The following is a 27072-nucleotide window of genomic DNA, read 5'->3' as shown; positions in this document are numbered from 1 at the left end:
GAGGGCTTTGGGGAGAGAGGGACTGGGCCCAAGGTGCCACACCTGGGGAGCTCCTCACTTGGGCAGTGATGCTTCTTGCTGTCAACGCCCAGAGCACCACGTGGTCTCTGACCCACACCACCCCTCTCACCTTTCTAGCTAAGGGCAGACACCCTCACCTTTGCCCCTGCCTCCTTGGGGAGGAAGAACGTGCAACAGCCCATCAAACCTAGTTGCTCCCCACCTGGAATGTGGACTCCTCAAGCCGTCAGCAGCACTGGGGTGGGGTGGGGGATTCTGGGCTGGGTCTGCATCTCCTCTAGGCATGGAGCGATGTGCAGGTGTCCCACACATACCCTGTCCTCTCTGGACTCCTGCTGTTCTGGTCTACTAAGAGCGCCCCCCTCCGGCTTTCAGGAGGAACTCTATGGTTGGCTTGCTTATCCGGTTGATTTTTCTTCCATCTATCGTGGCTATGCATTTGGCACAGGAAAGTCAGCATGGCAGGGTTTGGTCAGTGGACTGCCTTGGGACCTGAGCCTTCTCTTGGGTTTCACCGTCCCCCGGCCGGATCTCTCCGTCCCGCCAGGACCCTGTCCCAACTCCAAACACCTGGCCCTGCCACCAGGGACTTGGGAGGCTGCCAAACCGTCTTCTTCAGAAAAGGAACCCAAGCACGGCTTGGTCATCTTGGTGTTGGTTGGTTTTGCCCCAGTCGTCCTCAGATGTAACTTCCGGGTTCTATGGTCAAGTCCAAAGCTCAGCATGACCCACCCCTCCAGGTGTCCTTTACCCCAGGGAGAGCCCAGCATGGGTTTTGTGAAAATAGACTTTATTATAATAAAATGTCTTTTTAAACAAATGCCCCCACCATTCCACACCCCTGGAGATGGAGGCAGGGGGTGGGGGTACAGTCGAACGATCTCCCACCACAGTGAAGGAAACATGCAGAGACACTCACCCGGCCGCAGGGTTAGAGGGGTTGGTGAGGGTCAGGGTGGAGAGCTGTCTACCCCACTCTGAACAGGGGATGTATGAAAACACCTGCATAAATCTGTCCTCTTCCCTAGCCCCCAGACTCTGACAGGGACCAGAGGGAAATGATGCAAAAGAGAAATTGAATCCGATGAGCAAAATAAGGCAAACCCAACTCCTGCTTTCTGCCCCGCTGGCCCCCAGGTCTTTGGGGGGTGGGGCACACAGGGCCCAGGAGGTCAGGCGGCAGGGAGGAGGGGTGGACCACTATGGAGCGGGGGAAGGCCCGCTTTGGCATGGCCTTTCTCCTTCCTGGGCCTGTGCGGTAGAAGCGACGTGGACGAGGCTGGACCGAGGCACTGAGTATATACATATATACAGGGTTCTGCCCCGCCGGCCCCCTGGGAGGAGGGGCTCCGGGGAATCCAGTGCAAACTTGCCTTCAGGGGGAGGAAGACTTAACGGGATAGCCAGAGCCATCAAGAGAGGGGAGGAACAAAGAAGGGACTAGCAGAATGTGGTGGGAACCTAGGCTGAGGTGGGCGGACTGGGAGTCACAGGTCCTGGTTGTGACTGAGGTGCTCGGCCACCTTGACCTAGTTTCTTCCTCATTCCGTGGCTCAGTTTCCCCTCCTGCATCCAGAGGATGCATCCTTGAGAACCAGCTCTGACCTTCACCAAGTCTCTGATTGCTGTCCAAGTGCCAGTGTCAACTCGGAAGATCGGGCATCCGGGGCCTTCCCCGCCCAGTGATCTGGGGGCCCCAGGTGCTGCTTCTGCCTGCAGGCTGGGCCACAGCATCACTCCTTCTTCCCAGAGCCCAGTTTCCTCAGGAGCTGCTTTCCCTTGGAGAGGAGACCCCATACCTTCTCGCTTGTGCCCTGTGCCCCCCCACGTTGAACCATGGGGAAGCTGCCAGGGCCAGGAGCCCAGGGCCAGCCTCTGGGCACCGGGGGCCCTTGAGTTGAGCGGACCCAGTCCTGGAAAATGAGAGAAAGGGGGCAAAGTCAGGGCCTGACTCCCTGCCCCAACTGAGTGCTTGCAGCCCTCTGCATCACAGACCATGGTCAAGAACCACAGCCCCCACCCCCCCACCCCTGCCCTGCAACAGAGCTCAGAGAGGTGAATGTGTGCAATGCTGCTGAGGGAGCGCTGAGCTGGGAGTCAGAAGGGACAAGGTCCAGTTCTGCTTCCAGAACCTGGGCAAGGCCTTCCCCTTCTCTGGGTCATCTCTATAGGGTACTGGGCTGACAGAGCTCTGGAGTCCTTGGACCTGCCCCTTGGGATGGGTGTCCCCAGTTCCCCCACATCAGCCCCTCGCAGCAAAGGGAGCAAGGACCAGGACCACTTAGGGACAGCCACCCGCCCCGTGGAAGGCGGTTCTTGTGCCGCCTCACAGAAAGCAGAGGCGGACCCCTGGCCCCGTCAGGGAGTGGAGGCAGTGCCCACTCCCTGAGGAGGAGATCAGGACTGTTCTTTAAATGGCCTCTGAGAGGGCTGCAGGGGAGGGGGCCTGGGCCAGAGAGCATCACTCAGGGCCCCTCACGAGCTCTGGAGGCTGCCGTGCCACCTCTGTTAGCATTTCTCCCTTGTGAAGCTCCTCCGAACTCCACCGGCAACCGTGAGGGGCTCCCCTTGCTCTGAGCCCACCCGGACTGTGCCATTAGGGGCCTAAAGGATGGGGTGAGTAAATAGGACAGCCACCAGAATGCCTCCCTATCTCTGCTCCCCATTCCCACATCCCTACTGTGACCTCCTGCGTCTTGGCCAGCCCATGTGCTCCCCACCCCTGCCTCCCCACGCCCCCTTCCTCAAACCCCTCCCCCTACTCGACAGACCCAGCCACTGGAGCCCAGGCCAGAGGCAGGGGAGCTGGCTGCCCAGCCGGGGGCCACTCCACCCAGGGCTCTGATGATGCGGCAGGGCCTGCCCACAAAGAGGTCTCTTGGCACCTAGAGGTCTAAGCATCTGCTAACCAGCCAGGGCTGGTGGCCAACCAGGAAGCCCCAGGTTCTTCCCACTCCTTCCCAGGGCTCCTTCCGTAACATCCCAGGAGGGAGGGGTTGCTGGGGAAAAAACTGAAGGGGGTCTCTGAACCCCAGAGATGAATGGTTTGGGGTTATCTATGGATTTTGTTTAAGCACCCCCCCCACTGGCCTTTTATTCCCTCCAACAGAGAAAATTGAGAATTAGAAGTAAAATCATGCATCTGATCCCCCAACAGGACATGATGCAGAGGACAAGGGCAGAGAGACTATTATTACTGGTGACATTGCTGTATCATGCTTCGGTCACCAATAATAATCACAATATTATAACACCATAGTCATATGGTGTCATAATATACTGAGGAGTCACGATATGGCTCTGACACAATCTTCTATAGCTGCAGGAGCTATAGAACACGAGCGGTCCGCTAACCCGGGGCAGGGAATGCTAAAATGACATGTATTCCTGTAATAGCTGGCACTGCTGGGAGTAAAGGCAAGGGGAGGGGACGATCCTACACCCGGATCTGGCTCGCGGCAAGATCTCCCTCCCGCGTCCCCTGGGAGAGAGAAGAGCCAGGTTGGCTCCAGAAAGCAAGACAAAGGAGCGCTATCTGATGATGGTGATGTAAGGGGTAGGGACTCACAGGAACAGAGGGGGCCAGCCCCCCACTTACATGTTGCTCTCTCTATATATCTATCTCCATCTAGCACTGGACTCGTCTCCTCCTCGTTCTCTGAAGAACAGGGAACAAAGAGAGGAGATGGGTTATGGACTGACTCACATGCTCCCTGCCCAGGCACCAGATCACCCAGCTCTCACGAACTGGAACTCTGCACAGCCTCTGCCTTTGGAAATCCTGGAGATGGGAGTGCAAGGTTTCCTGCTGGGGCCTGGCCTCCTCCCCCCTCCCTGCCTTGTGAGACTGGAACTGTATTCCACCCACTGCAAGGAGAAAGAGGCTCTAGGAACAAGGACCCGGGATGCTGGGCCCTGCTGGGCAATTGTCTTTAAAAGGCACCTGGGAGGCAGACAGACCCGACAGGGTGGGAAGTTCCCCCTGAAACCCAGGCTATGACTAGCTAGAGGTGTGGGGGCCGGGGGTCCTTTTCCACGAGGTCCCCTCACCTACATCAGCAAGGGGGTGTGGGCAGCTGGGTCAGATGGGCCGGGGGTCAGGGTCACAGCCATCATTCCTTTGCAGAGAGGGGCGCATACTGGGAGGGAGCTGGCTCTGGCTGGGCTCTCCATGGCGGTTTCAGCCTGGGCACAGTGCTCATCTGCTCGCCTCCCACGACACTGTCCTGGTCCCCCCACCCCAACACTCTGGCAGGGTACAGCCCCAACTGCTGAGCCAGGAGCCCAGCTCCTCACTGACCTGGCTCTCAGCCTGGGGTGTCCCGGGCTCCCTGTCGGAGCTGCTCGTCTCAGGCCCAGGGCCCTCCAGGAAGTTGGATGGAACCAGACCCCTCTGTCCATTGAGTTCCCCCTGAGGAGGAGATGCTGGTGAGACTGAGCCCAGGAAAGAGGCCTCAGCCCCACTCCCTTGGCCCCGGAGCCCCTGGGAAAACAACATGAGATCACCATCATTGTCACGGGCAGTGACTCGGCCCATTCCTCCGGGCTTCCTTCAGGAACCCTAGCTCATCCCCTTCCCTAGCTCTAGGAAGCCCTCCCTGAAAGGGCGGGTAAGGGGCATATGGCACACCCCCCATCCCAATGTTCTCACATAGTAGAAACCATCATCGTCCATGTCCCCGAACACAGTAATGATGTCCCCAGCCCGGAAGGGCAGCTCTGCCTGTGGAGAGCCCAAGAGGAGGTGTGAGCCCTGGGCAGGCGCTGTCACCACCCCTTTGGCTGGGCTCCCTCTGTGGGTCCTCACCTCCACGTCCATGTTGGGGGAGCTCTCCCGGGGGTTGTAGTCAAATGCAGCCACCATGGTTCGGGGAGATTTCAGGCTGGCAGAGGAGACGTGCTGGGTGTGGCCTACAGAGGGAAAAGGCGAGAGGCCTAGGGACTCTCTCTGGACTGCCCCCCACATCATACTGCCCCCCTATACTGGAGGCCTGCTGACCCCCTATTCACCACTTCTCCACTAACTGCAACCCCTGGCGGGAGTCCGGAAGCACCACCCAGCCCCACATCTTTCCCAGTGTCCCCAGCACAGGACTGGCCCCTCACCTGCACAGGGTTGGGCAGCGCTGTCCGCCTCAGCTGTGGGGAGAACATGTGAGTGAGCCCTGCCCCTTGCTGCCCTCCTCATCCCAGGCTGGGGAGGAACCAGGGCAGGCAGTGTGCCCAGTGTCACACAAAATGTTCCGAGAGCAGAGCCAAGCCCTTTGGGTTTGGTAGTGAGCTAAGACCCAGGAAAGGTAAGTGACTTGCTCCAGGCCAAGTAGAATTTGCAGTTAGGTGCTATCTGCAGCAGAGGTCCCAGCAGACGGCTCCCCGCTCCCATTAAAAGGGAGACCCCCAGTGGAGGGAATGGATGTGGATGAAGGTCTGCCCTAATTCCTTTTACCTGCTCAAAATCCCGCCTGTGTCTCCCCAGAGAGCCCAGCAGTGTCCCCCACCCCCACTCATCCCCACAGGCCTTGAGGGAGAAGGGGGTCTCACCCACCTTTCTTGGAGCGGCGAGGCTTGGGGGGAGGCCCAGCTGTGCGGGCCGTAGCGTAGACAAAGGGACCATTCCCTGATCCAGAAAGGTAAGTATATGTAAGAAAGAAACTGAGGCAGGGGAGGGGGAATAGGATAGTGACTCTGGAGTCTCCTCTTTGATCTGTGCCTGGGTTCTCGTGCTCAAGTCTCTGAAGGGCATTCCTCTCCCATTCCCAAGCTCCAGCATCTGAACTACGTGGCCCAGCCCCTCTGCAACAGACCCCTGCTCCACACGGCAAGCCCGCTGCTGGGGCCACACCGGCCTCAGTCTCTGCAAGGCTGCAGGCTCTGCTGGACTCTGCCTGGATGAGGCTCCTGGCCACCCTGGACATACAAATTGCTCAGGAGGGGCTGAGTTGGAGGTGGGGGTCGGGGGGAGTAGGTACAGGACGGCCGCAGGTCATACCTGAGCCTTCAGTGAGAACATCTGGGGACAAATAACCACGCTGGAACAGCTGCTGTCTCTCCACGGGGCTGTCCACGGCCACCTCGGCCACCATGTTGCAGGGAACGTAGCCCATGCGGCCGTCACCCTCACCGCGGTAGAAGCCGTCAGCATCCTTGTCCCCAAACACCTGAAGGAGAGACCAGTTGTCTCAGGAGGCCAGGGCAGCTTGCTCCCTGGGGCCCAGGCCCTGAGCCCCACAGCACCCCGCTCAGGATTGCAGAAGAACACTCTCCCTTGTGCAGGCCATGAACCGGGATTTGGGAAAGAGCTAAGAATAAGGATCAGAGGGATGAGAGAAGATGGCCCTTTTCACAGGCTTGTCACTCGCTGTCTGCACATCTGTTCACCCAGCCCACCCCTGACTAGGTCTCTGTAACCTCAGAGCAACGGCAAAAAGCCTTCAACAAATATTTGGAGACCCAGCAGAAACTGTATCGCCAACAGCAGCGGTTATTAGCCTGTGCTGTGTGCCGGGCAGCTGACGTCCTCTGCGTGTACTGAACCTGAACCTGCCCCTCAACCGCCTCTGTGAGGCAGACATGACCATTATCCCCATTTTACCAATGAGGAAACTGAGGCCCAGAGCAGCTAGTTCATCTACCCAAGGTTGCACAGCTACAAGCAGCAGAGTCATCAATTGGCTCTGGAAGCTGTGTTCTCACCCACACAGGATAGGACACCTCCAGGATAGGAGAGGAGAGAGGACTGGGGGCCCACAGTAAGTCAGTCACCTTCAGGATCTGGCCCTCCCTGAAGGGGAGCTCCTCTTCCCCAGCATCAGGGTTGGGTGACATTGACACAGGGTCATAGTCAAACAGAGCCACGAAGATCCTGACAGGCAGGTCCCGGTAAACCAGTGCTTCCTCTGGGGGGCTCCTCAAAGGGGCTGTGGAGACAGAAATGACCATAAGCTCTGGCCAAAGGGTTGGGTTAGGAGAGGTCCTCTCAGCCCAGCCCAGCTCCCACCAGGTGCTCACCCAACTCAGTGGCACGTGCCCTGGGGGCCTGGACCCCTCTCCGTGGGGGGCCCCTCCGCCCAGAGCCATCCTGCCCTCTGGGCTCCCCAGTCTCTGTTGCCTGCAAAGAGAGGGCAACAGACAGCAGAAGTGAGCCACCGGCCCACTGATGGGCACTGCAGCAGGGGCAGGCCCCCGCGGACGCTCCCCAGCTCTGCCCCGTAGCACAAGCAGCACAGCCGAGCAGGGGCACAACATTCCTCTCCTGGAGCCTTGGCCCATCTTGCAGAGACTTCGGACACCCCCGTGGTGGGAGGAAGGCGGGAGGGGGGACCCTGGCTCCAGGCAGCCCAGCAGATGAGTGCAGTTAGAGGGGACTAAGGTCAGCTCTGAGAGCTGGTGGAGGAGCATGAGAGAGGTGAGCGCCTTCTCAGGATCAGTGTCCCGAAGACATAACTAACTAAGCAGAGAAAAGGGCCACCCTGCCCACAGGCGGTGGGGGGCTGGCTGGCGGCAATTGGTGACTAGCGGTCCCAGAATATTGTGCGTCCCAGTTCCGGTCAGCAGAAGCAGCAAAGCAGTGGAATGTGGGTGGGAGGAGGAAGGGGAGGGAGCCCAGAGGCCCAGCCCCACCTCTGCAGATGGAGGCGGCAGCGTGGAATGGGAGCGGCTGGTGGGCAGCAAGCAGAGCCACCAGGCGGCAGCAGGCAGGGGGCTGCCAGGGTGGGGAGTGGGCACGGACCCGGGAGGGCGGCTCCTTAGCTCTGCCAGTCGCACTGCGGCCTCTCCGCTCTGGCTCCCCTTTCTCCCAGACCGAAAGGCGTGGGTAGGGGTTGGGGCCCGAATTAGCCTTCAGAGGCCCCCTGGACCTTCCTGTGGGGGCTGTGCCCCAGGCCTCCCCATCTCCGAGGGAGCAGGAGCTGGTGATGCTGACGCCCCCGCTTCCTGCCTCCTGCTCGTCCTCGGAATCATATTCGATGCTGATTTCCAAGCACTTGGGGGAGAGGCAGCTGGCCAGGCTAGATTCTGGGGCCCGGCCACGGGAGCACCTCCGGGAAGGGGGCGGCCGCCCTCTCCCACCAGCATCTGGCACACCCTTGGTCCCCTCGCCCACAGGGGGGCTGCCCCTCTCCCGTGTGGGGCCTGGTCGTCCAGAGGCCTGGGGCCCGCCATTGCTGAGAAGTCGGCTGCAGTGTTCACGGGGATCTGGGGACCGCCTGCGGTTTGGGGGCTTCTCGGGGGAGCCACTTCCTCGCCTCCGGCTGCTTCCGCCCACTAGTCCAGGCATGTCTTCCAGACGGTCCCCAGCCCTGCAGGGCTCTGGTGACAAGGGACACGGGCCGGGTCCTCGAGGCTGACTGCTATCACAGCTCAGCCCCAGTGTTGCCGGCTCAGGTGGGCCCGGGTTTCTGGAAGAACAGCCTGTCCCTGGCCTTTCCTCGTCTTCCTCATCCGCCTCCTCGTCTTCCTCATCCTCCTCTTCCTCCTCCTCGGGGATGCTAAAAAGCTTCTTGCTGCAGAACTGCTGGAGGGGCAGCTCCAGGATCTGCTCCAAGATCTCCTCGTCGCTGTCAGTCTCACAGAAGGGCTCAGGCTGGGACTGGGGCTGGGGTGGGGGAAGGGCGGCAGGGAAGAGAGGTCCGTGGGAAGAGGAGAGAGCTGTGACCTTTGTCCTCCAATGAGGGCAGGGGTTGCAGAGAACCCCATAGCCCTCCCTCAGCTTCCGTCAAGGGGAAAGACCAGAGAGGGGGCTGGCCCGAAGCCCCGCAGCATGGCCAGAGCACAGCCAGAGGAGGAACTGGGGAACACACCCAAGGAACAGGCTGCCTGGATGCTGGGCCCGGAGGGACGGAGCGACGGGGAGCAGACTGCTCCTGTAATAGCAGAGAGGCCTCCCCAGCCCTCCCTGGAAGCTCCCAGCAGGGATCTCAGATGGCTGGGGCTCTGCGTGTGGTGGGCTGGAGCAGAAGGGGCAGAAGAGAGCTCCTCATCCTCTCCTTTCTTCCCAGGAAGGCAAGGCCAGTCCTGAGCAACTTCCTATCAACCGCGTGGGACAGGGCCCAGGCCACACACCTAGAATGTTGCTGGCACTCAGTGGTGGCTGGAGCAGCTGCTGGCACGGGGTGGGGGGGGTGGTGAGAGGCCCCTGAACCCGAGGTCTAGGGCCCACCAGCCCCTCCTCCCCCCATTACCTTGGCCCCATTCTCCCTGATGCTGTGGCCAACAACCTGCTTCTGGAAAGAACACGTCGTAGAACCCAGCTCCTCTTCCTCCTCCTCCTCCTCTTCTTCTTGAATGTCTGAGAGATCTGAGTTGCGACCGTGGTCCACAAGGGAGTTCACCAGACGGCCCCCGAGCTCTGCTGCCTCCTCCCTCTGCGAGAGGTGAGACAAAGAGGGGGAGAGGGAGGGGTCTGAGGAGGCACAGGGGGCTCTGGAAGGGTCGGCCCCAGCCAGAATGACCGGAGTCCCTTGGCAGAGGGAGAGAGGGTCATGTCCCAAATGGGAGGTGTGCACAGGGTGGGGGCAGGGAGGTGTGGGAAGAAGGATAGTAGCCAAAAGGAAGAGACATCTGGGAAAACAAAGGGACAAAGCAACAAACTTGGAGTGCAGACCAGAGCAGAAAATAAATGGAGAGGACCCCCCAGATTTGGGCTGGCAGAGGCAGGGAGACAGGCTCCAATTCGGAGATGGCCCAGAGTGTCCCCAACCCCGTACCTCAGCCCTGGGCCTCGGCCCAGACCCTGTGTCTCCTCCAAGGCAGGCCTCAGCACAGGTGACCTGCTGGGCCAGTGTTCCCTGGCCGGAGCAGGGTGCCCGGAGAGCGTCTTCCTTGACCAGTGGTGAAGCTGCAGGGTCAGGAGCTCTCACGCCCCAGGTTGGCTCGCTGGCCCTCCCATCCTCTGAGGCACCCAGCACAGCTGCTGCAGCCTCCTCCTGGAATGGCAGGCACTGAGAAAGCGCCCAAGCCCTAGGCCTTTCTCCCAGCCTCCCCTTGCTCCCCCATCCCCCCAGCAGGGTACCTGAGAGCAAGGTACTACGGGCTCCTCCTCGTGGGATCCTTTTGGTGTCTCTCTGGCAGGGGGGCCCCCAGGGGGCTCGCGAGTTCCACACGAGTCAGGGCGCCGGAGGGGTGAGCTGGGGTCTCCAGGCCCGGGGGAGGCTGGAGCAAGCGGTAGTCTGGCCTCGGAGCCTGGCCGTGGTGAGGGGCAGGAGACCGTGGCTGGCAGGCAGGCTGCCACCAGGGCCGGGGGGACAGGAGCTGGAATGGAGTCGGCGGACTCGCCGTGGGGCGACATGGTGCGCACGGTCACCTCGCTGCACACCTGCAGCAGCTGCAGCTGGGACAGCTCCACCAGCACGCTGCCCGCCGTGGGTGAGGCCACCTCCATGATCTGCAGGATAGAGGGGACATAGCTGGGCAATGGAGGCCACAAGAGCCACATGTCAGGACACGAGGGCAGCAGTGGCCGTTGGCGTCTTGCCAGGCATTGCCCGGCAGCCGTGGTGCACCTCTTCTCACTTAACACCACCCCTGGCCGCGTGGCCCCGTTGGTGGCATACTTTTTGAATTGTAGTCACCTGCTACCAAAGCCCGTGCCCTCAACCAATCTGCTGGGTCCATGGCGCCCACCTGCTGGGGGCAGGGCACCTGTGTCCCAGGCTGGGGAGACTCAGCTTCTGAGTGCAGCAAGGAGAGGCCCCCATCCTGTTCCCAGGGCACAGGGAGGCAGAGTCCCCAGGGCGTACCTTCTGTCCATCAGCATAGATGGCATAGCCTGTGACCCGGACTCCGTTGGAGGTGCCGGCAGCGTCAATGGTTACCGGGAGCCAGCTGATGACCACGATGCCAGGGGAGGGTCCCGGCTCAATCTGCACATCCAGGGGGGCATCGGGTGGGCCTGGCGGGAGGAGGGCACAAGACCCAGGGATGCAGGCACTCACCTCGAGATAGCAGCCTAGTTGGCACCCCCCCACCCAGGTTATACCCACAGCCCCGCCTTCTGGGTGCTCCAGACAGTCCAAGTCCAAGTCTGAGCCCCAGGCTGCCTACCTGCCGGGAGCGTGGTGAACTGCAGGGTGGCGGCCCACTGCTCTGGCCTCTCCCAGCCTGGTCCCCGAGACTCTCGAGGTGGGAGCTGAGCCTCTACTCGGGCCTGATAGAGGGTCCCAGGCCGCAGGTGGCAGAAGGTGGCCCAGTAGGTGCTGGGGCGCGCAGGGGGGCACTCTTCCCCATTGAGGTAGACGGCATGGGCCAAGTTGCTGTTGCCAGGTACCCAGGTAATCTCGGCAGACGTGGCCGTCAATCGGTGGACCCGCAGCTGGCTAGGTCCCACCCCGGCTTGGGTACCCACCACCAAGCAACAGCGCAGAGGGTCAGAGCTGCCCTGGATGGTCAGGGCCTGCACAGAAACACGGAGGGGCCCGGCCCGCAGGTCCAGGTTCTCAAGCACAGCCTTGGGGGGCACCCCTGGCCCCAGGGCCTGACGCAGCTCCCCATTCACGCAGATATGGTAGCCCCGTAGCTCCACGCGCTCAGGAGGTGGCTCCCAGGCCAGTACCACACTGTGGGCAAGCTGCCTGAGTACCACCAGGCTGCGGGGGTAAGGCACAGCAGGGGGCCCACCCAGGCCCTCAGGCTGGGGGCTCAGACTGAGCTCGTCCCCTGCAGCCTCGTCCTCAGGTCTGGGCTGGCTGCGGCCCCCACTGCTCTGGCCCCCGCTACTGCCGCCACCCCCTCCTCCGCTCAGGAAACTGAGTTCAGGGCCTGAGCTGTGGGACAGATCGGCCAGCTCCGGAGGGAGGGAGGTCAGGAGGTCATCGTCGGACACACGCTCTACAAAATTGGAAGGGACCAGGCCCCTTCGGCCATCCATGAGCTCCCCTGGCAGAGGGAGGGCAGGGAAGGGGAAGACAGAGAGGAGGTAGAGAAAAACCAGTCCAATAAATGCATTTTAGCTTTGGTTAGTGCATGATCTTAAGCATTTGACTCAAATCAACATTTATCTGTGAGCACTTTTTAAAAGACAAGAACAGTCAACAGTAGGGAGTTCTTGCTAATATTCCCAGGAGCGATAACAGCCCCACAGCCCCGTGATAGAGGACAGCACTTCTTAAATTTTAATGCGCATGGGAATCGCCTAGAGATTTGTTAAAATGCAGATTCTGACTTAGGTCTGGGTGGCGCTGTAAGTCTGAATTTCTAACAAGAGCCTAGGCGGTGCTAAGCTGTCAGAGAACGTCCCTTTTCTGAGATGAGCACCGAACCGCGACTAGGCAAAACGTCAGCACGTCTACAACTCGCTTTTACCTCTTTTCTCTTTTTTAACCTACAGATGGAGAAAGCAAATATGACAAAATGTTAACAACCATTTAATCTAGATGTTGAGGATATAGGTGTTCACCGTATCATTCTTTGAACTTTCTGTGCGTTCGAAAACGTTCCTACTACAAAGACCAAAGGAGTGGGGACGGGGCGCCCTTCAACTTCCCTTCGTGGAAAACTGACCTCCTTGGAGCACCACCTGGTCAGGGCAAGGGAAGGAATTCTAGGGACAAAAGACCTAAGTGCTAAAGAAGATTCCCCTGCGGGCTCTAGAAGAGATGAGGACCCACCTCGGGCTGGGGGCCTAGGAGCATGACTGGTGGCCGGTCCAGGCAGTGACCCAAGATAGGTTCTGTTACCTTGTGCACATTCCCCTAAACACGTGACAACAGAGGTATGCCCAGGAAGGAAGAAACTGGGCACACAGCGTGTCATGTCACAGCTAATTCGGGAGAAGGGAGAGGGTCCCCAGGGAACAGACAGGCTGGGGGCTGCTGGGCCTTATTTGGAGGAAGGGGAAGTAGGGGCCTGGGCTTAAGGAAGAGGGTGTGGAAGAGGAAAACGGGTCTGAGCAGCAGGAGGGCCAGTGAGTTTCCCCAGCCCCCTCACTCTCTACTCATGCTAGGAGTGAGAGAACGTAAGGAAACTTGAAGAAACAACAGTGCCTTCCAACGATTTCGATACTCTAAGTTCTTGGAGTGGGTCGACTGGTGACCTCCCCCAGACATGTCCACATCCTAATCCCTAGAGCCTGTGGCTGTGACCTTATTTGGGAAAAGCATCTTTGTAGATGTAATTAAGTTCAGCAGCTTGAGGAGAGATTGTTATAGATTACATGGATGGGTCCTAAATCAAATGACAAGTGTCCTTCTAGGAGACGCACAGAGCAAGACACTGAGCGAAGAGGAGGAGGCAATGGACCTTCAGAGGCAGAGACAGGGTGACATGGTCACAAGTCAGGGAACCACCAGAAGCTGGGAATGGGGAATGGAGTCTCCCTGAGGGCCTCCAGAGGGAACGGGGCCCTGCCAACACCTTAATTTAAGATGTCTGGCCTCCAGGGGTGTGAGAGAAAGCATTTCTGTTGTTTTACGCCTGCCAGTGTATAACCTCGTCTGGCAGCCCGAGGACATCAGTATAAGCACTGACGCTAAGAAACGGGATGGGAAAAGTAGGAGGCTTCGCACCAAGCGGATCCACTGCCCAGAAAGGCTGGTGCTGGAGCCCCAGCCAGAGCCAGGTCCGGGTTCCCAAGGCTCGAACCTCGGGCAGCGGTCCAGGTGGCACCAGGCATAGACGAAGCCATCACTTAGCTAAGTCTGGTGGGGGTGAGGGCGGGGGTCGGGGGCGGAAAGAGGGCATCCTAGGCCCAGCTCCAGGCCTTTAAGTCTATCCCAGATGGGACAGTTCCAATTCTAATGATTCGTGGTTAGTTACTATGTTGTGTTTTGGCTGCACCCCTCCAAGAAAAGGTATGGGCTCTGAGTTTTTTCTTTTTTACATTTAAAGAGTGTTCTTTTTCTGGGAAATACTTAATCCCACTTCTGTTACGCATATCTCCGGGGAGTTTAGCTCTTCACCATCATTTGTGGCAGCTACTCAGGGACCAGCCTCCGGCCCGGGGAAGGCATGCTGAGCAGGCTCGAAGCCCCAAGCTTCAGGCCTCGAGGATTCAGACTTGGCCTCTTTCCTAAATCCCCGTCTGTGGTTACGGCCCTCCCCCTGCCCTGCCTGCACCACAACCCAGGCTCGGCAGGCATAGCGTCATTCTCCCTGCCGGGCAGCCAAGACCACCTGGGGAGTGTCCCGAGACCATTTCTTTGGCAGGCCCTGCCCTAGTGTCCAGTCTCAGTCACGGGGCAGCTGCTCCATTGCCTGAGCTCCCAAAGGGCCCTGGAGAGCTGCCCTGAAGCCCACGTCCCGCCTGGGCCGGGACACCTGCTGACCACTTCCTAACTCCCTTTCCCGGACTCTGGACCCTCATTACTCCTCCTGACACCGGCTGAGTCCAGCGTCAGATCTATGCCACTTGCCCGACTCTGACATCACTAGAGTTAGGCACCACCCAGCCCTGTCCGGTAGCACAAAAGCAAATTGAGCCCGAATTCCCTGTGACGCCATCCATCATGCAGACCGCGGCAGGCCCCGTCCTGCCCTGCTTGGGGCAGATCTGCAGCCAGACCAGCTGCCCCCTTGCCTAGGTCCCTTCCCCAAGGGCTGCCTTTTAGCAGAGTCAGAAAAGTTCTGGTGGGTTGAGCAGGCTGGGGAGAGGGTCTGGGGCGTGGGGTGGGGGGGTCTCTGGGAAGAGGAGCTTGAAAGCCGGGGGACAGACACAACAGCGCTGCTACCATCCTACCTTCAAAAAAGCCATCCTCGTCCATGTTGCCATAGACGTAGATGTACTCGCCAGCAGTAAGAGGAAGCTCCGCCTCTGGGTTCTCATTGGGGCCCTCGAATGGGTTGTAGCTGTTGAAGGAGGTGCGGAGAAGGAAGAGGACAGTGACCTACAACCCACCTTCGTGTCCCGTCTCCTCTCGCCCATTGTATGAGGTCTTTATGGTCCCTTGGTGGTCCACCATGAGCCAAGGAGAGCGCTCGCTGTGCCCACCCAGTCCAACTAGGCTGAGAGGACACGTCCAACCAGGACTCCCGTACCACTACCGGTACCTCCAGAGGCCTCGGTGTTCTTCACCTGGTCCCTTCCTCCCATGCACCCAAAACACTAGGGAAATGGGGAGCAGGGGGAGGCACCCACCTGTAGCGTGCTAGGAAGACCTGGATCCTGGCTCCTCCCCGGCCACCCTCGGGTGCCGCTGGGAGCAGGGAGACACTGTCTGCCTCCAGCTCCTCCACCTCACTGGCCGTGTCCACCTGTGGGCAAACAGAAGGGGCCAGTCCTCTTCAGGACCCAGGGCCATTGGCAATGCAGGCAGGTTTCCAAGATAAGCCAGAGGACCCACTGCTTCAAGAAGGGACAGAGAGAACCTGCCAGACAAGGCCAGCAGCAACAAACCCTGATGTTTTCTGAATCAGCACCCGGGCTCACAGGTCCTGGCAGAGCTCCACTGCCCTGGCAAAGGGGAGTGAGAATAACCTGGATCCCTCCTGAGTTTTGGCCTCTACTGCATGGGCCCAGTAAGGTTGCCTTCCCCATCTAAGCAGAAGCCAGCCACACCCATGTGCGGTGGGCGATCAATGGCAGTTTGTCTATTTAAGGGAAAAACACAGCAAAGCACTCCAACTGGGGAGAGCTGGAGGCGAGGAGAGAGAGGCTGAAAAGTCCTTGCATGGAGGGTCCTGAGCGGGGAGCAGGGCGGCCCCTCCAACCACACCGCCAAAGACTGCACTGTCCTCCTTGCCCACAAGGGGGCAGAAGAGGCTGGGCTGGGTTCTATCGTGTTCCACAACCACGGACAGCAGGGCCGCTCCTGACCTGCCGCCCTCGCCCCCCACCGCCATTTCTGAGGTTTGGGAGGTAGAGAGAGGGACAAGGTGATCCAGCACTTGATAATAAATGTGTGCCCTACAGTAGTGCTCTTCCGTTTATTTTCTCATGTAATCCTCACGACAACACTACAAGGCAGGTTTTATTAGATCCTAAATCCTGACAAGGAAACCAAAGCCCAGAAAAGGTCAGAGACTCGCCTAAAACAGAGCTGGGATGGGAATCCCAGAACCTGTGCTCTTTCCCACACAACCATCTGCTTCTGCCTCAGACACTCGCATGAACAGTCTCATTATACGGATCCTGGCGCCAAAGCGTCTCCCTCCATCCTGCTCGGCACTCTGGGGCCTCTCTGAGCCCGGGAGGGGCGGAGCTGGGCAGCCCCTAAGTAGGGCCTGCAGGGACCCTGGAGGGCAGGGCAGCCTCCACCTGAGCTCCTTGCCCTTCAAGGAAGCCACAGGCCCTTCCCTCCTAGGGCCTGGCTCCACTTCCCAACTTGCGACTCCCCCCCCCCCCGTGGCCAGCAGCCACCCTACTCCTGGGGACACCAGAGGAAGATAGGGCCCCCCCACCCCCCTCTCCCCCAGCCCCTCCGCAGCACTGACCTCAGGCGTGGGGCATGACTTGGGGCTGTTGTGGATGGATTCGGAGCGAGAGGAGTTGGAGAGGGACTCTGCCTTCTTGGCCGTCCTTCGGGGGACCCCGGTAACAGTGGTGGGGACAGGCTCAGAAGACTTTGGGGTGCAGCGCCCAGGGGAGCCCGGAGGGAGATCAAGGTCTAAAGAGAAGATGGCACGTGGTCTGTGGCCTGAGGAAGGACTAGGGAGCAAAGGTGGGGCCGCTTGGAGAGGAGGGTCAGGGCCTCCATAGCCATGGTTCTGTCTAAGAGGGAAATACTTGGGGGAAACTTACTAGTGGAGGTGGTGGTGCTTTACATATATTATTTCACATGATCCTCAGAGCAGCCTGATGAGGCGCTCTGAATTTTTCCGTCTTACGGCTTAGGAAACCAGAACCCACAGAGGTCTAGCAGCATGCTCAGAATCACATGGGCTGACAAGTGAGAGGGGCCTGGGGCCCCTGGATCAGACTGACTCCCGGCCCAGCTCTTTGCAAGCCCATACTGCCAGCTGCTGATTCCTAGGGCCCAGCTCCAAGCCCTGACTGCAGAGTCTTGCTGGAGGAGAGGAGCAGTGGCCGAAATGCCGGGCCAGACTCTCCTAGGAGCTCATTTCTCCCCCATCAAAGCTTTGTTCTAGCCAGGCCTAGCTCTAATTTGCTGTGTGACTCTGGGTGAGTTGTTAGCCTTCTCTGACTCTGAACACTCTGGTCTATACAAAAGCTCCAGGCCTGGGGATTCCAGACTAATATCGCTGGGGTCCACCTTACCTTTGGGGCCAGACCCACGGCAGGGCTGGGGAGTGGAACAGCAGCAAGGGGGTGGGGGGTGGTCCCCAAGGGTACTGTAGCCCAGGGCAGAGGTGAGTAGATCCAAGGGGCCGGGGTGCAGGCGGAAAGCCTGGAGCTCCTGTGCCAGGAGGCTGAAGCGCTCTGTTTGGGTGCGGCACTGCTCCTCCAGCTCTCGAACCCGGACCTGGGCCAAGACCTCCCATAAGCTACCAGGCCCAGCCAAGTGGCCGGTCCCATCCTGTGCCCTGTCCACACGGGAGGAGCCCACACCAGGCTTCAGCTCATATCCGCCCAGCCCTGGGCCTGGGCACCAGCCCTCAGCCTGGTGGCCCCACTGCCTTAATAGTGAGGGTGAAGCGCCAGACCTGTTGGGGGGGCCCGCCTCCCACTCCAGGCAGTGGTGCTTCCTGCTTCCAGCTGCTTCTAAGCCAAAGGGAATAGCACCCACTCCCCACTCCACTGCCAGTCCGTCCTCAGCTCCGAAGCTTGTCACCCTCCCATAGCCAGTGACCCAAATCCCTACCCTCAAGAGAGACCCCCCCCACACACACACACAGGAGCTAGGGACATCTTTGTGGCAGGAAGGAGCCATTTCTCAAAGAATTTTTCTCAGGTTTCAGGAGCATCGCAACATTTGGGGCCTCTCCCCTGGCCAAGGTCAGGGGAGCATGGGTTAGACTGGTGATGAACTTCCTCAGGGTGTGAGAGGCTAGGTTTTAGAGGAGGGACGGCCTCGTGTCTGCCAGGCACTGTGGCAGGTCTGGGTTGAGGAGGTGGCCCCCCGCCCGTCTACACGTTCTTGGGTCTCTGCTACTAGTCACACCCTCCTCTGTTGGACATGAGAGCTGGGGCCACTTGGACCTGAGGAAGGAGACGTAGCTCAGCCAGCCTGGAGAGGTGTAGGGGAAGGGGAAGCCCAGGGAGGATGGGGGTAGGGGGGTGTACCTGCATGGAATCCAGGGTCGACTGTGGCAGGAAAGGAAAGCACAGAGGACAGGTTAGAATGGCTCACCCTGCGAGTCGCTGTGCAGAGAGGGAGGGAGGGAGGGAGAGAGGGCCCAAGTGGACACTACCTGGTCGGCTCCCTCGACTGACTGGGCAGTTCCTAAACGGAAGGATATTTCAGGGTGAAGGCAGTCTCTGGGAGTGGGTGGCAGTGGGGGAGACTGCTGCCCCCAGACCCAAGAGCCCCTACCCAGCTGTGCCCTTGCCCAAAGTAGGCCAATGGTGGAGGGGGTTCCCAGGGCTCTGGAGCATTTAAGGGCCCTTCCTGCAACCCCATCCCCCCCCACACACACACCTCCCAGAGTCCACTCCAGCTCTCCCTGAACTTCCCTGCCTTCCCCCCACACTGGTGCTGCCGCTGGCCACCTGCAGGGACCCTACCTCCAGCAGCTGCACGGCCCCTTCATGTTCCCTCTTGGCTTCTGCCTGGGCCTGCAATGGAGGAGGAGGCAAAATGTGGGAGGGGAAGGATGAGGAACAAGGGACAGGATAAAGGGAGAGGGATAGAGGAGGGACAGCTTGGGCAAAGGGAGGGAAGAAGGAGCGGAAAGGTGGGGGGGAGGAGAGGGAGGGGAAGGCTGAGGGATCCCCCCCCCCGCCACCCGCCACCAAACACCCACCCCGGAACCATACCTTAGGTCAGAAGGTAATGGTGTCAAGGAGAGGGAGGCCTGATACTGCTTCTCTCTTTCTGGGACATCTACCCTCTGGGTTTCCCTCCTACCTCTTGGGACGCTCCTTCTCAGTCTCCTTCACCTGCTCCCTGTTGTTTGCCCTTTTGGAATGTTAGGGTGCTGCAGGGCACAGGGCTGGGCCCCCCTTATACTCTTCACTCTCTCCCAAGGGGTCCCATCTAGTCACACGACTGGACACGTCGATGACTCTACAATCTTCATGACCAGCTTCCCCAAGATTCCAGACCCATAGGTCCAACTGTCTACAGACATGTCCACTTGTATGTTTTTTACACACAACCCAAACTTAGCCTAAAGCAAAGTCAGAACTCAGTACTCCCTAACTCTCACATCTGTTGCCCCTTCATCCTTTGCCTCCTCAGGCCTGTCCCTCAGGGGCTACTCAGCAAATGGCTGAAAAGAGAAGGGGCGCTACGAGAATCCTATGGAGTCTTGTCAATTCTAGGTCCAAAATATATTTCAAGTCCTCCCCCTTTCCACCTGCCCTTCCTGCACCTTAGTCCAGGTGGATATCCTTTCCCACCTGCGGCAGCCCTGACACCCGACCAACCACCTGCCTCCTCACCCACTCCCCCAACCCCTACATTCCATGGAGCTGCTCAAGTGATCTGGCTCTTGCCTATTCCTGTGGTTCTATTCTAGCCACACTGCTCTGGCCCCACACTCTTTCCTGCCACAGGACATTTGCACTTTGATTCTCCCACCTGGAACACTCTTTGGCAGGCTCCTCCTCAACCTTAAGGTATTATTAGAGGCCTTCCCTGCCACCCTCTCTAAAGTGGCCCCTGGCCCCATCCTGGTCATGTCCCCGCTGGGCCCGTCAGTGATGAGGGTCATCTCACTCGAGCATCTGCTTATTTGTTGACTGGTCTAGGACCTGTTCTTTCCCCACCACTGTCGCCCAGTGCCTGGCACAGAACATGGCACTCAGTGGATGCTCAGTAAATGCTCACTGGATGAGTGGACGACTGAGGGCTCCAGCGGCCTCCCAGCCCTCCCTGCCCCCTGCTCCCACCTGCTGCAGCCTCCGGACCTCCTCTTGCTTCTCCTGCAGGCTGAGCCGGGCCTGCTCATGCTCCACCTCCAGCTGCTGCCTCCGCTGGGCCACCTCCCGCATGTGCTGAAAGACAAGAGGTCAGGGCCAGGGTCCCCCTCCACTGTTCCTGTAGCTCTACGAGGAGAGAGCCTCAGACCCTACAGGTTCCAGTACCCTCTGTTAAAAAGGAAACCAAGGCCAGAGACGGGCAGTGGTTGGCTGCACCAGGACTGGACCTCAGACCCCAGTGCTCCACACGGGGCACATCTGACCATCCCATTTACTCCTTGTGCCAGGGACGGAGACCCTCCCCCGATCTCCGCTGGCTCCTCACCTTCAGCACCTGCTCCAGGCTCTCCAGCTTGCTCTGCAGGCCCTGGCTCTTGCGAAGGGCCGAGTCCCTCTCCTGCGTCACCCCCAGGAGCTGGCCCTTCAGCTCTGCATTCTCCCACTCCACCTGGAGAAGGGGCAGGGGCAGGGAGCCAGGTGTGTCGGCCTTGTCCCAGTAGCTCCCTCGCCCGGGGAACAGTGCCCTTCACACTCGAGCCCAGTGCGGTGGGGAGAGGAGACAGCTCCTTGCCCGGGGACCAGGGTTCCAGCAGAAGCCCAAGCCCCACGGCGATGGGCAGAGCGGCTACCTGCTCCTTTTCCGTGGCTCTCCCACTGAGCCGAGAGTTCTCCTCCACGAGGCGGGCATTCTCGTTCTGGGCTTCTCTCAGCTGCAGTTCCTGAGAGACCGGGGGAGCTCTGGGGAGGGGGCTTGGCGCCCACACACCTCCTCACCCCACACAGAGGACCTGGCCCTCCCAGACAAGGCCTTCCTCCCCCACCTGGACCCTGTGCCAGGCAGGGCAGAAGAGTCCCGAAGGGCAGGAGGGGCGAAGGCAGAGCTGAGAGGGAGCCCACCACCTGGCTGGCCTCGGGGAGCTTACCAGCTCCTCACATCTCCTCTGCTTTTTCCGGGCTTCCTGTTCCAGGCTCTCGCATTTCTTTCGCTTCTTGCTGAGCTCTGACTCCTGTGGGGTCAGAACCAAGGGCTCCTCATGTGGGAAGGCAGACCTGCCCCACAACTGGTTGCCTCGAGCCCTTGACCTGGGACTTACCAGCTGCTGCACCCTCTGCTGTCTCTCAGGCTCCCCTAGGACAGCCAGTGGGTTCTCCACATCCTCCTGGGGCGTGGCCTGGAAATGCCCAGGGATGGGGGCTGGCACCTGAGAACAGGGCCCCAGGGCAGCCCGCCCCCCTGCCCAGCCTATGTGTGGCAGGCTCCCACCCCATCTCACAGTCAGCAAAGCCATCCCTGCTCCACAAGGGAGGGCGACTGCTGCCTGCACACAGCTCTGGCTCACGGGGGAGGGCAGAGGCAGCACCCCTGTGTCCTCTAGACATACGCTTCAAGATCCTGAGACCCGTGTGTGCCCTGGGAGATGGGTCCCTTATCCAGGCCAAAGCTTTCCCTTTTTAGCTTCCAACAGCAGCCCTGCTCTGCACTCAATAACCGTCCCGGGTGTCCTTCAGTGACTGGCAGAGAGCTAGGAGACAGCCCGGCGCCCCCAGGGATGTGGTGCTCCCTGAGCTAGGAATCCTGGACCATCGGCGCCCCGGCTCTGCCTAGAGCACTGCAGGCCGGGCCAGACCCTCTTCCTAGCTTCCCCCAAGCCCGCCGCACCGCACCTGAGTTTCTCTGTGCGGACTCCCGGGGAGGGCAGCTCCTGGCGGGAGGGGCCTCTCGCTCCCTGGGTCAGGCAGAGGGTCAACACCTGTGCGAGAAGCGCTCCACGCCCGGAGGCCTTGGTCGCTGTGGAGCCCCTTCTCCCACCCCTCTTGCCAGAACGAGGGGAACCTAGGTGCCGCCCAAGTAGAGAGGATGGAGGGGAGCCAGACCTCTAAGTTCTGGGGGTCCGGAGCGGGGTCCCAAACCCTCGCGACAGCAGCCGCCGAAGCCCAGCGCCCAGGGAGGGTCGCCCGTACCTGGAACCGAGGCGGACGCACCGCCGCCCCCGGGGGGCCGGGGCCGGGCCTGGCGGACCAGGCCGGGGCTGAAGGGGGCGTCCCCGCGGTAGGGCGGCGGCGGGAGGCGGCGGCGCGGGCTGGGCCCCGGGCGGCTGCCAGGGCAACCGGGGATTTGCGGCCGGGCCGTACCACTGGCGGCGCGGCAGGGGCGGCGGGGCGCAGGCCTGCGGAGGGCGGACCCCGAATGGCCGGGGTCGGCGCGGCGCAGGTACCGGCGACCCACCCCTCCGGGGTCCGGAAAGCTTCCCCGGGCCTTCGGAGAGCACACGCCACTAGCGGGTCCTCGGGGCTCGGCGCGCCGGTGCCGGGGGAGATCCCGGAGCCCCCCATCTACAGACGCCCCCATACCTGCCCCCGCGCCGGAGCTCACCTCTCCCGGGGCCCCCGGGGCGGGAGCCCCTGCTCTGGCTGGGGCCGCGGGGCCGGGGGGCCGGAGCGGCCGGGGCGGCTCCTGCTGGTTGCGCAGGGCGATCTGCCTCTGCAGCCGCAGCACCTCCCGCTGGGACTCGCGCAGCAGGCGGTCGAAGTCCCGCACGTGGAGCCACTGGGGGCCCTCCTGGGGTTGGTGGGGACAGGGAGGGGAGTCAGGCCTAGCCCTGACCACCCGGGGCTAGAACCCGCCCTCCACCTTGCTGGAGGGGCTCCGACGCGCGGAAACGTGCAGACCCTCCCCTGCGTACATGCCTGGTCATAGGTGCATGCGTATCCGGCCACATGCTTCCGCGAACCCGTGTGCAGTCACGGTAACTCATTTACTGGGCACTCACGGTGTGCCCGGCACTGTGCTAAATGCCTTGTGAACATCGCTTCACGCAAGTGTGAGGTATGTGTGGATTCATACAGCGAGACCCGCTGGCATACAGCCCCAAGCCTGGAGCACAGAGATTCCCAGGTCTGGGACTCGAGGCTCCACCCCCTTCGGTTCAGGCTCCTTCTCCCTGCTCCCACCTGGGCCGTTGCCAGGGGAACCTACTCCCCAGCAGCTTCCACCTTCCTGCTTCATTTGCATCTCATCAACATCTCGTCCACATCCCACAAGCCAGGCAGGCGGCCCCCGTGTAAGGCTGATCGGGAAGGGGTGACCGGGCCTCGCACCTTGCCAACCAGGGTGAGCCTGGCCTGCAGCTCCCTGCACTCCCGCTGCAAGGCAGCGATCTGCTTGTCCTTAGCCAGCAGGGCGCTGGCTGTCTCACTGAGGTCCCGGGCTCGCTGATGGGCCAGGGCCTTCTGGCACAGCTCCAAGCTGGCCCCAGGTCGGGGCATGGGGGCACTCACCTGGCCAGAGGAGGGGTAAGGCCAATGGTCATCTGAGGATTGGGACACATCTCCCCTCCTCAGCTCCTCTCAACAGAGGGTTAGGATGAAAACCTGGAAGCGTGGCCTCCTGCTTCCCCCCTGTATTGGGGGCTTTAGGGAAAGGCTAGCCTCACTTGACTCCATCCCAGCAAATCCTCAGACAGGACTGAGAGGGTTAACTCCACATTTTAGTAGAGGCCCAAAGGATGCTGCTAATTCAGGGCTGCCACTGTCATGGGTCTTCATCCCTGCCCCCACCAGCTCTGCACCCAGAGATGAGCTCAGCGGGAGGCTGCAGCCAGCACCAGCACGTGGTAATCCAGAAACCTGCTCTCTGCCTCTTCAGGAACTCCCCGCCCAGCCCTTCCCTTCCTCCCGTAACTCCAGAAACCCTTGGCCTCCCAGCCCAGCCAGCATTTGCTCTTCCTACCCCTTGGCCCCCGGATTCCTGCTTCCTGGGTGTTAGGAGTTCACACCTCCTAAGGCCCACTCCCTCAGACCTGGTCGGGCTTCCCTCTCTCCCTGGTCACCCGACCTCCATCCAGCAGCCTCCCAGCCTCACCACCTTCAGGTTAGTCTCCTGCAGCTTCCGGGCCCTCTCCTCCAGGCGCTTGGCAATGACCGCCAGCTCCGCATTCTTCCGCTTCAGCCTCCGCACCTTCTCCTCTGTCTCGGGGAAGCTGCTCTTCCTCTGACAAGGGGTCAGCCAGAATTGGGGCATGTTGAGAGCACCCCCACGGACCCAATCCTTACTGTCCAGGACTTGGGTTAGAACCCTGGGCTCACAGTGGGGTACTTGGCAACTCTAGATCGGGGTTCACCCTCTCTGGGTCTTGGGATCATATCCCCTCCAGGTAGCCCTCACTTGGAGGGAGAGTTTATGGGATGGGGAGGCTGCTGAGGCAGAGGGCTGGGGTGTCTGAGTCTGCCTTCCCCCAGCTCCAACCGGGACTCAGGACTTGCTTTCCAAGCCTCACCAGCATCTGATTTTCCTCCTTAAGGATGGCACAGCGCTGCTGCAGCTCCCCCAAGGCCCTCAGCAGCTCCAGATCAGGCCTGTCCCCGCAGCCAGTGTTCAACTTGCCCTGGCACAGGGAAGGACAGGGCACCGCACCTCAGGAACACACCCTCCCTAGCCAAAGCCCTCCATATGGAAGCATCCTGCCTGCCAGCAGTCTAGGGAGACATGGAGATGAGAAGGTTCTTCCCCTATGTCCCAGGCCTTTCAGAGATGAGCTTAGGAGGCCAAGAGGGAGCCCACACTGGCCTCCTCCATCCCTGGTCCCCTCTCTGCTAGTCCCGAGTTCTTTCTGTCTTTGCCCATCTCCTCCTGGGAAATGCCATCTCGAGCTCCCAGCCCCAACCCTCCAGGCTCTTTATGGGCCCTGTGTCCCCTTCCTTCCCCCAAAGCCCTGGTCCTTCCATCTTCTATAGGAGGTTGCTCACATCTACCCCAAGCCTTGTCCTACCTGACTCAGCCCAGCACTGAGCCCCATCCCCTGAATCTGCTTCCTCTGAACTCTGAGTCCACCGCGCACCTCCGCAACCCCCACCACCCCTACCCCCCAGCTCCTCCAGCCCCCAAGGACAGAGACTCTCAGAGGATACACAGACCATCAGAGAGAGAGACCCCAGAAGGAAGGGGCAGGGGCAGGGCCAGATGCAGCAGACAGGCAGAGAGTCAGAAGGACAGACATGGCAAAAAATGGAGCCCCTGAGATTCCTGCCCAGTGAAGCCATGCCACACAGTCACAGAGGGACCCCCAGACAGACAGGCCAGGAGACGAGATGCGGGCCGCGGGGCGGCATTTAGTGCCCAGGCTGGAGGGCATCATGAGAGGCCCCACCACGTAGACCCCAGCCCTCCCCAGCCCCCGTACCTTAGGGAGAGCCTCCACCTCCTCGTCCTCCCGCCTCGGGCAGCTGGGTCTGGAGCTCACTGCTTGGTGCCTCAGGCCAGGCAGCCCAGTTTTGGTTCCTTCGGGGTCAGTGCCCCCCATCGCCCCGGGGCTCTGGGCTCCCTCAGGCTGGGAGTTCCCCTCAGGCTCCAGCTCTCCACCCTGCAGAGCTGCTGGAGTGTCGGCAATGCTTAGGGTCGTGCCTCTGGGGTCGCTCCCCTGGCCCGGAGTCCAGCTCTTCCAGGCGGGCAGGGCCCATGGCTCCATGGCTCTGGGGTCCCCCAGCCGTGGGAGGGGTGTCAGTTGCTCCATGATCCTGCCGAGGGGCCCCAGGACCCAGGCCGGGGGACATCACCCAGCCAAGCAGAGGGGCTGGCGAGGGTCATGCCAGGCCAGACCCCCTCTTCTCCGAGCTCCTGGCTTCACCGAGGCTTCATCCGAGGTTGGCTGTTCTTCCTCACCCACAAAGGAGGCTGCAGGAGTCGGAGCTGCCAGAGGCGAAGCTAGGGGTAGGCGAGCTATGTTTGCTCGCGGTTGTGTGTGCGCGGGTGTGTGGAGGAGCGAGGGTGTCCCCGTGGGGGCAGGGAGGGTGTGCAGAGGCCACCAGCAGCAGCGCCTGGGGGAAGGTTGGCGTGTGTCTCCAGCTTGGTGTGTCCAGGGCAGCGCTGCCCTGGATGGGTTTGGAGGACGGATGCCCCCGCCCGTGTGTGTCGGGGTAGTGGTTCTGCGTGTCACTGTCTGTGCCTGTTTCAGAGTTACCAGTTGTTTCTCCGTGTGTGTGTGGGTGTCTGTGTTGCAGGGCTGTGGCAGCGTGTGACGCTGTCACTGGTTGTATCCGAGCAGCTCAGTGCTGTGCAGCTGTGTGCATTGGTGTCATTGTGTGTCCGTCAGCGTCTGCGAGTCTGGCCATCCATCACGACCCTCAGCCTGGCTGGGGTGTGCAGGAGCTGCGGGGGTGATCCTCAGCCGTCCGCTGTGGTCCTTTATCTCCTGCCCCTCTCTGCTGCTGCTCTCCCGCTCGCTGGGCAGTCGGCTGGTCCTAAGGAGGCCTGGGTCGGTGGGCCGCTTGCCTCATAGTCTCTGTCCCTGCTGGCCTCAGCTCCGGGGACTGCAGCGGTCCCCTACAGCCCAGGAGCCCCGAGATGGTGAGCGCAGAGGAGGGCTGAGCCTCAGGATGGGGGGGTCGAGCAGGGGAGAGACAGCCCTCCCCTCCCCCTCCCTGTTTTCTCCCGCCCACCAATAGGAAGTCGGCTGCTAGTTTCCATGGTGATGGCGCTGGACTGGTGGGCTGGACCAGCAGGCAGGGTCGGGACAGAGGGAAGAGCTTCTTCCTCGCGGGATCCCAGCCCAGTACTCCCCCCACCCCCTACATGTAGCCTCCCACCCTTCGTCCCCACATGCCCCCGCACCTTTCTTGTACAGGGGCGAGGGGGCAGCAGACGGTCCTCCCCACATCAACCCCACCCCGAGACCAGTAGAGACAGAGACCAGGTGGTAAGACAGATAGATAGAGCCAGCCATGGAAAAGGGTAGGTATAGAAAAGATGGGATTTGAGATGAAACAAAGAGAGAGAGACCGAAAAACCAAAAGAATGAGAAGGAAGACAGAGACAGAGGGAGAAAATGGAATTGCTTTGGCTCCCTCCTGGCAGACTTCATTCTGAGGGCAATCTGGCCATCTTGGGCCAACCAGGGAGACCACATACCTGTCAGGATGGCTTTGCCCCAAAGTGTGAGGAAGTTCGTCTTCTGTCTAGCCTCTGTCTTTGTGCCATGGGAGATGGCATTTGGGGACAGGAGCCTAGATGAATTCTCCAGAGACAGGGGTGTTGGGAATGGCCTTGGGGAAGCAGCCCCTGTCCCCTCCCAATGTGGGACTAAGTCCTCCTGCACACAAGCCGGCCTCCACCCAGGTAGGGGGCCCTCGTGTGGTGCCCTGGG

The 27072-nt window shown here is 60.7% G+C and overlaps 1 protein-coding gene across 1 annotated transcript; it reads right to left on the bottom strand.

The window, feature by feature from the left end:
• Positions 1–791: 791 nt before the first annotated feature.
• On the bottom strand, positions 792–25443 carry TSPOAP1 (TSPO associated protein 1; the record flags this gene model as incomplete). Its single annotated transcript, XM_080827421.1, has 32 exons — positions 792–1934; positions 3620–3679; positions 4322–4432; positions 4673–4744; positions 4829–4932; positions 5128–5160; positions 5567–5638; positions 6011–6179; positions 6784–6938; positions 7030–7129; positions 7751–8608; positions 9201–9383; positions 9726–9944; positions 10031–10402; positions 10758–10909; positions 11062–11892; positions 14690–14799; positions 15089–15204; positions 16384–16556; positions 17168–17372; positions 18134–18154; positions 18575–18625; positions 19904–20008; positions 20259–20381; positions 20563–20652; positions 20857–20940; positions 21028–21105; positions 22308–22493; positions 23033–23212; positions 23796–23924; positions 24211–24318; positions 25114–25443. 31 exons carry the CDS (start codon positions 25441–25443, stop codon positions 3650–3652), a joined length of 5550 nt encoding a protein of 1849 aa, XP_080683547.1. The 3' UTR covers positions 792–1934; positions 3620–3649.
• Between the last annotated feature and the right edge of the window lie 1629 nt (positions 25444–27072).

This window comes from Martes martes (assembly GCF_963455335.1).
Source record: "Martes martes genome assembly, chromosome: 16".
Taxonomy (NCBI): Eukaryota; Metazoa; Chordata; class Mammalia; order Carnivora; family Mustelidae; genus Martes; species Martes martes.
The sequence above is the reverse complement of the archived record's forward strand: the minus strand, read 5'-3'. Positions and strand labels throughout refer to the sequence as shown.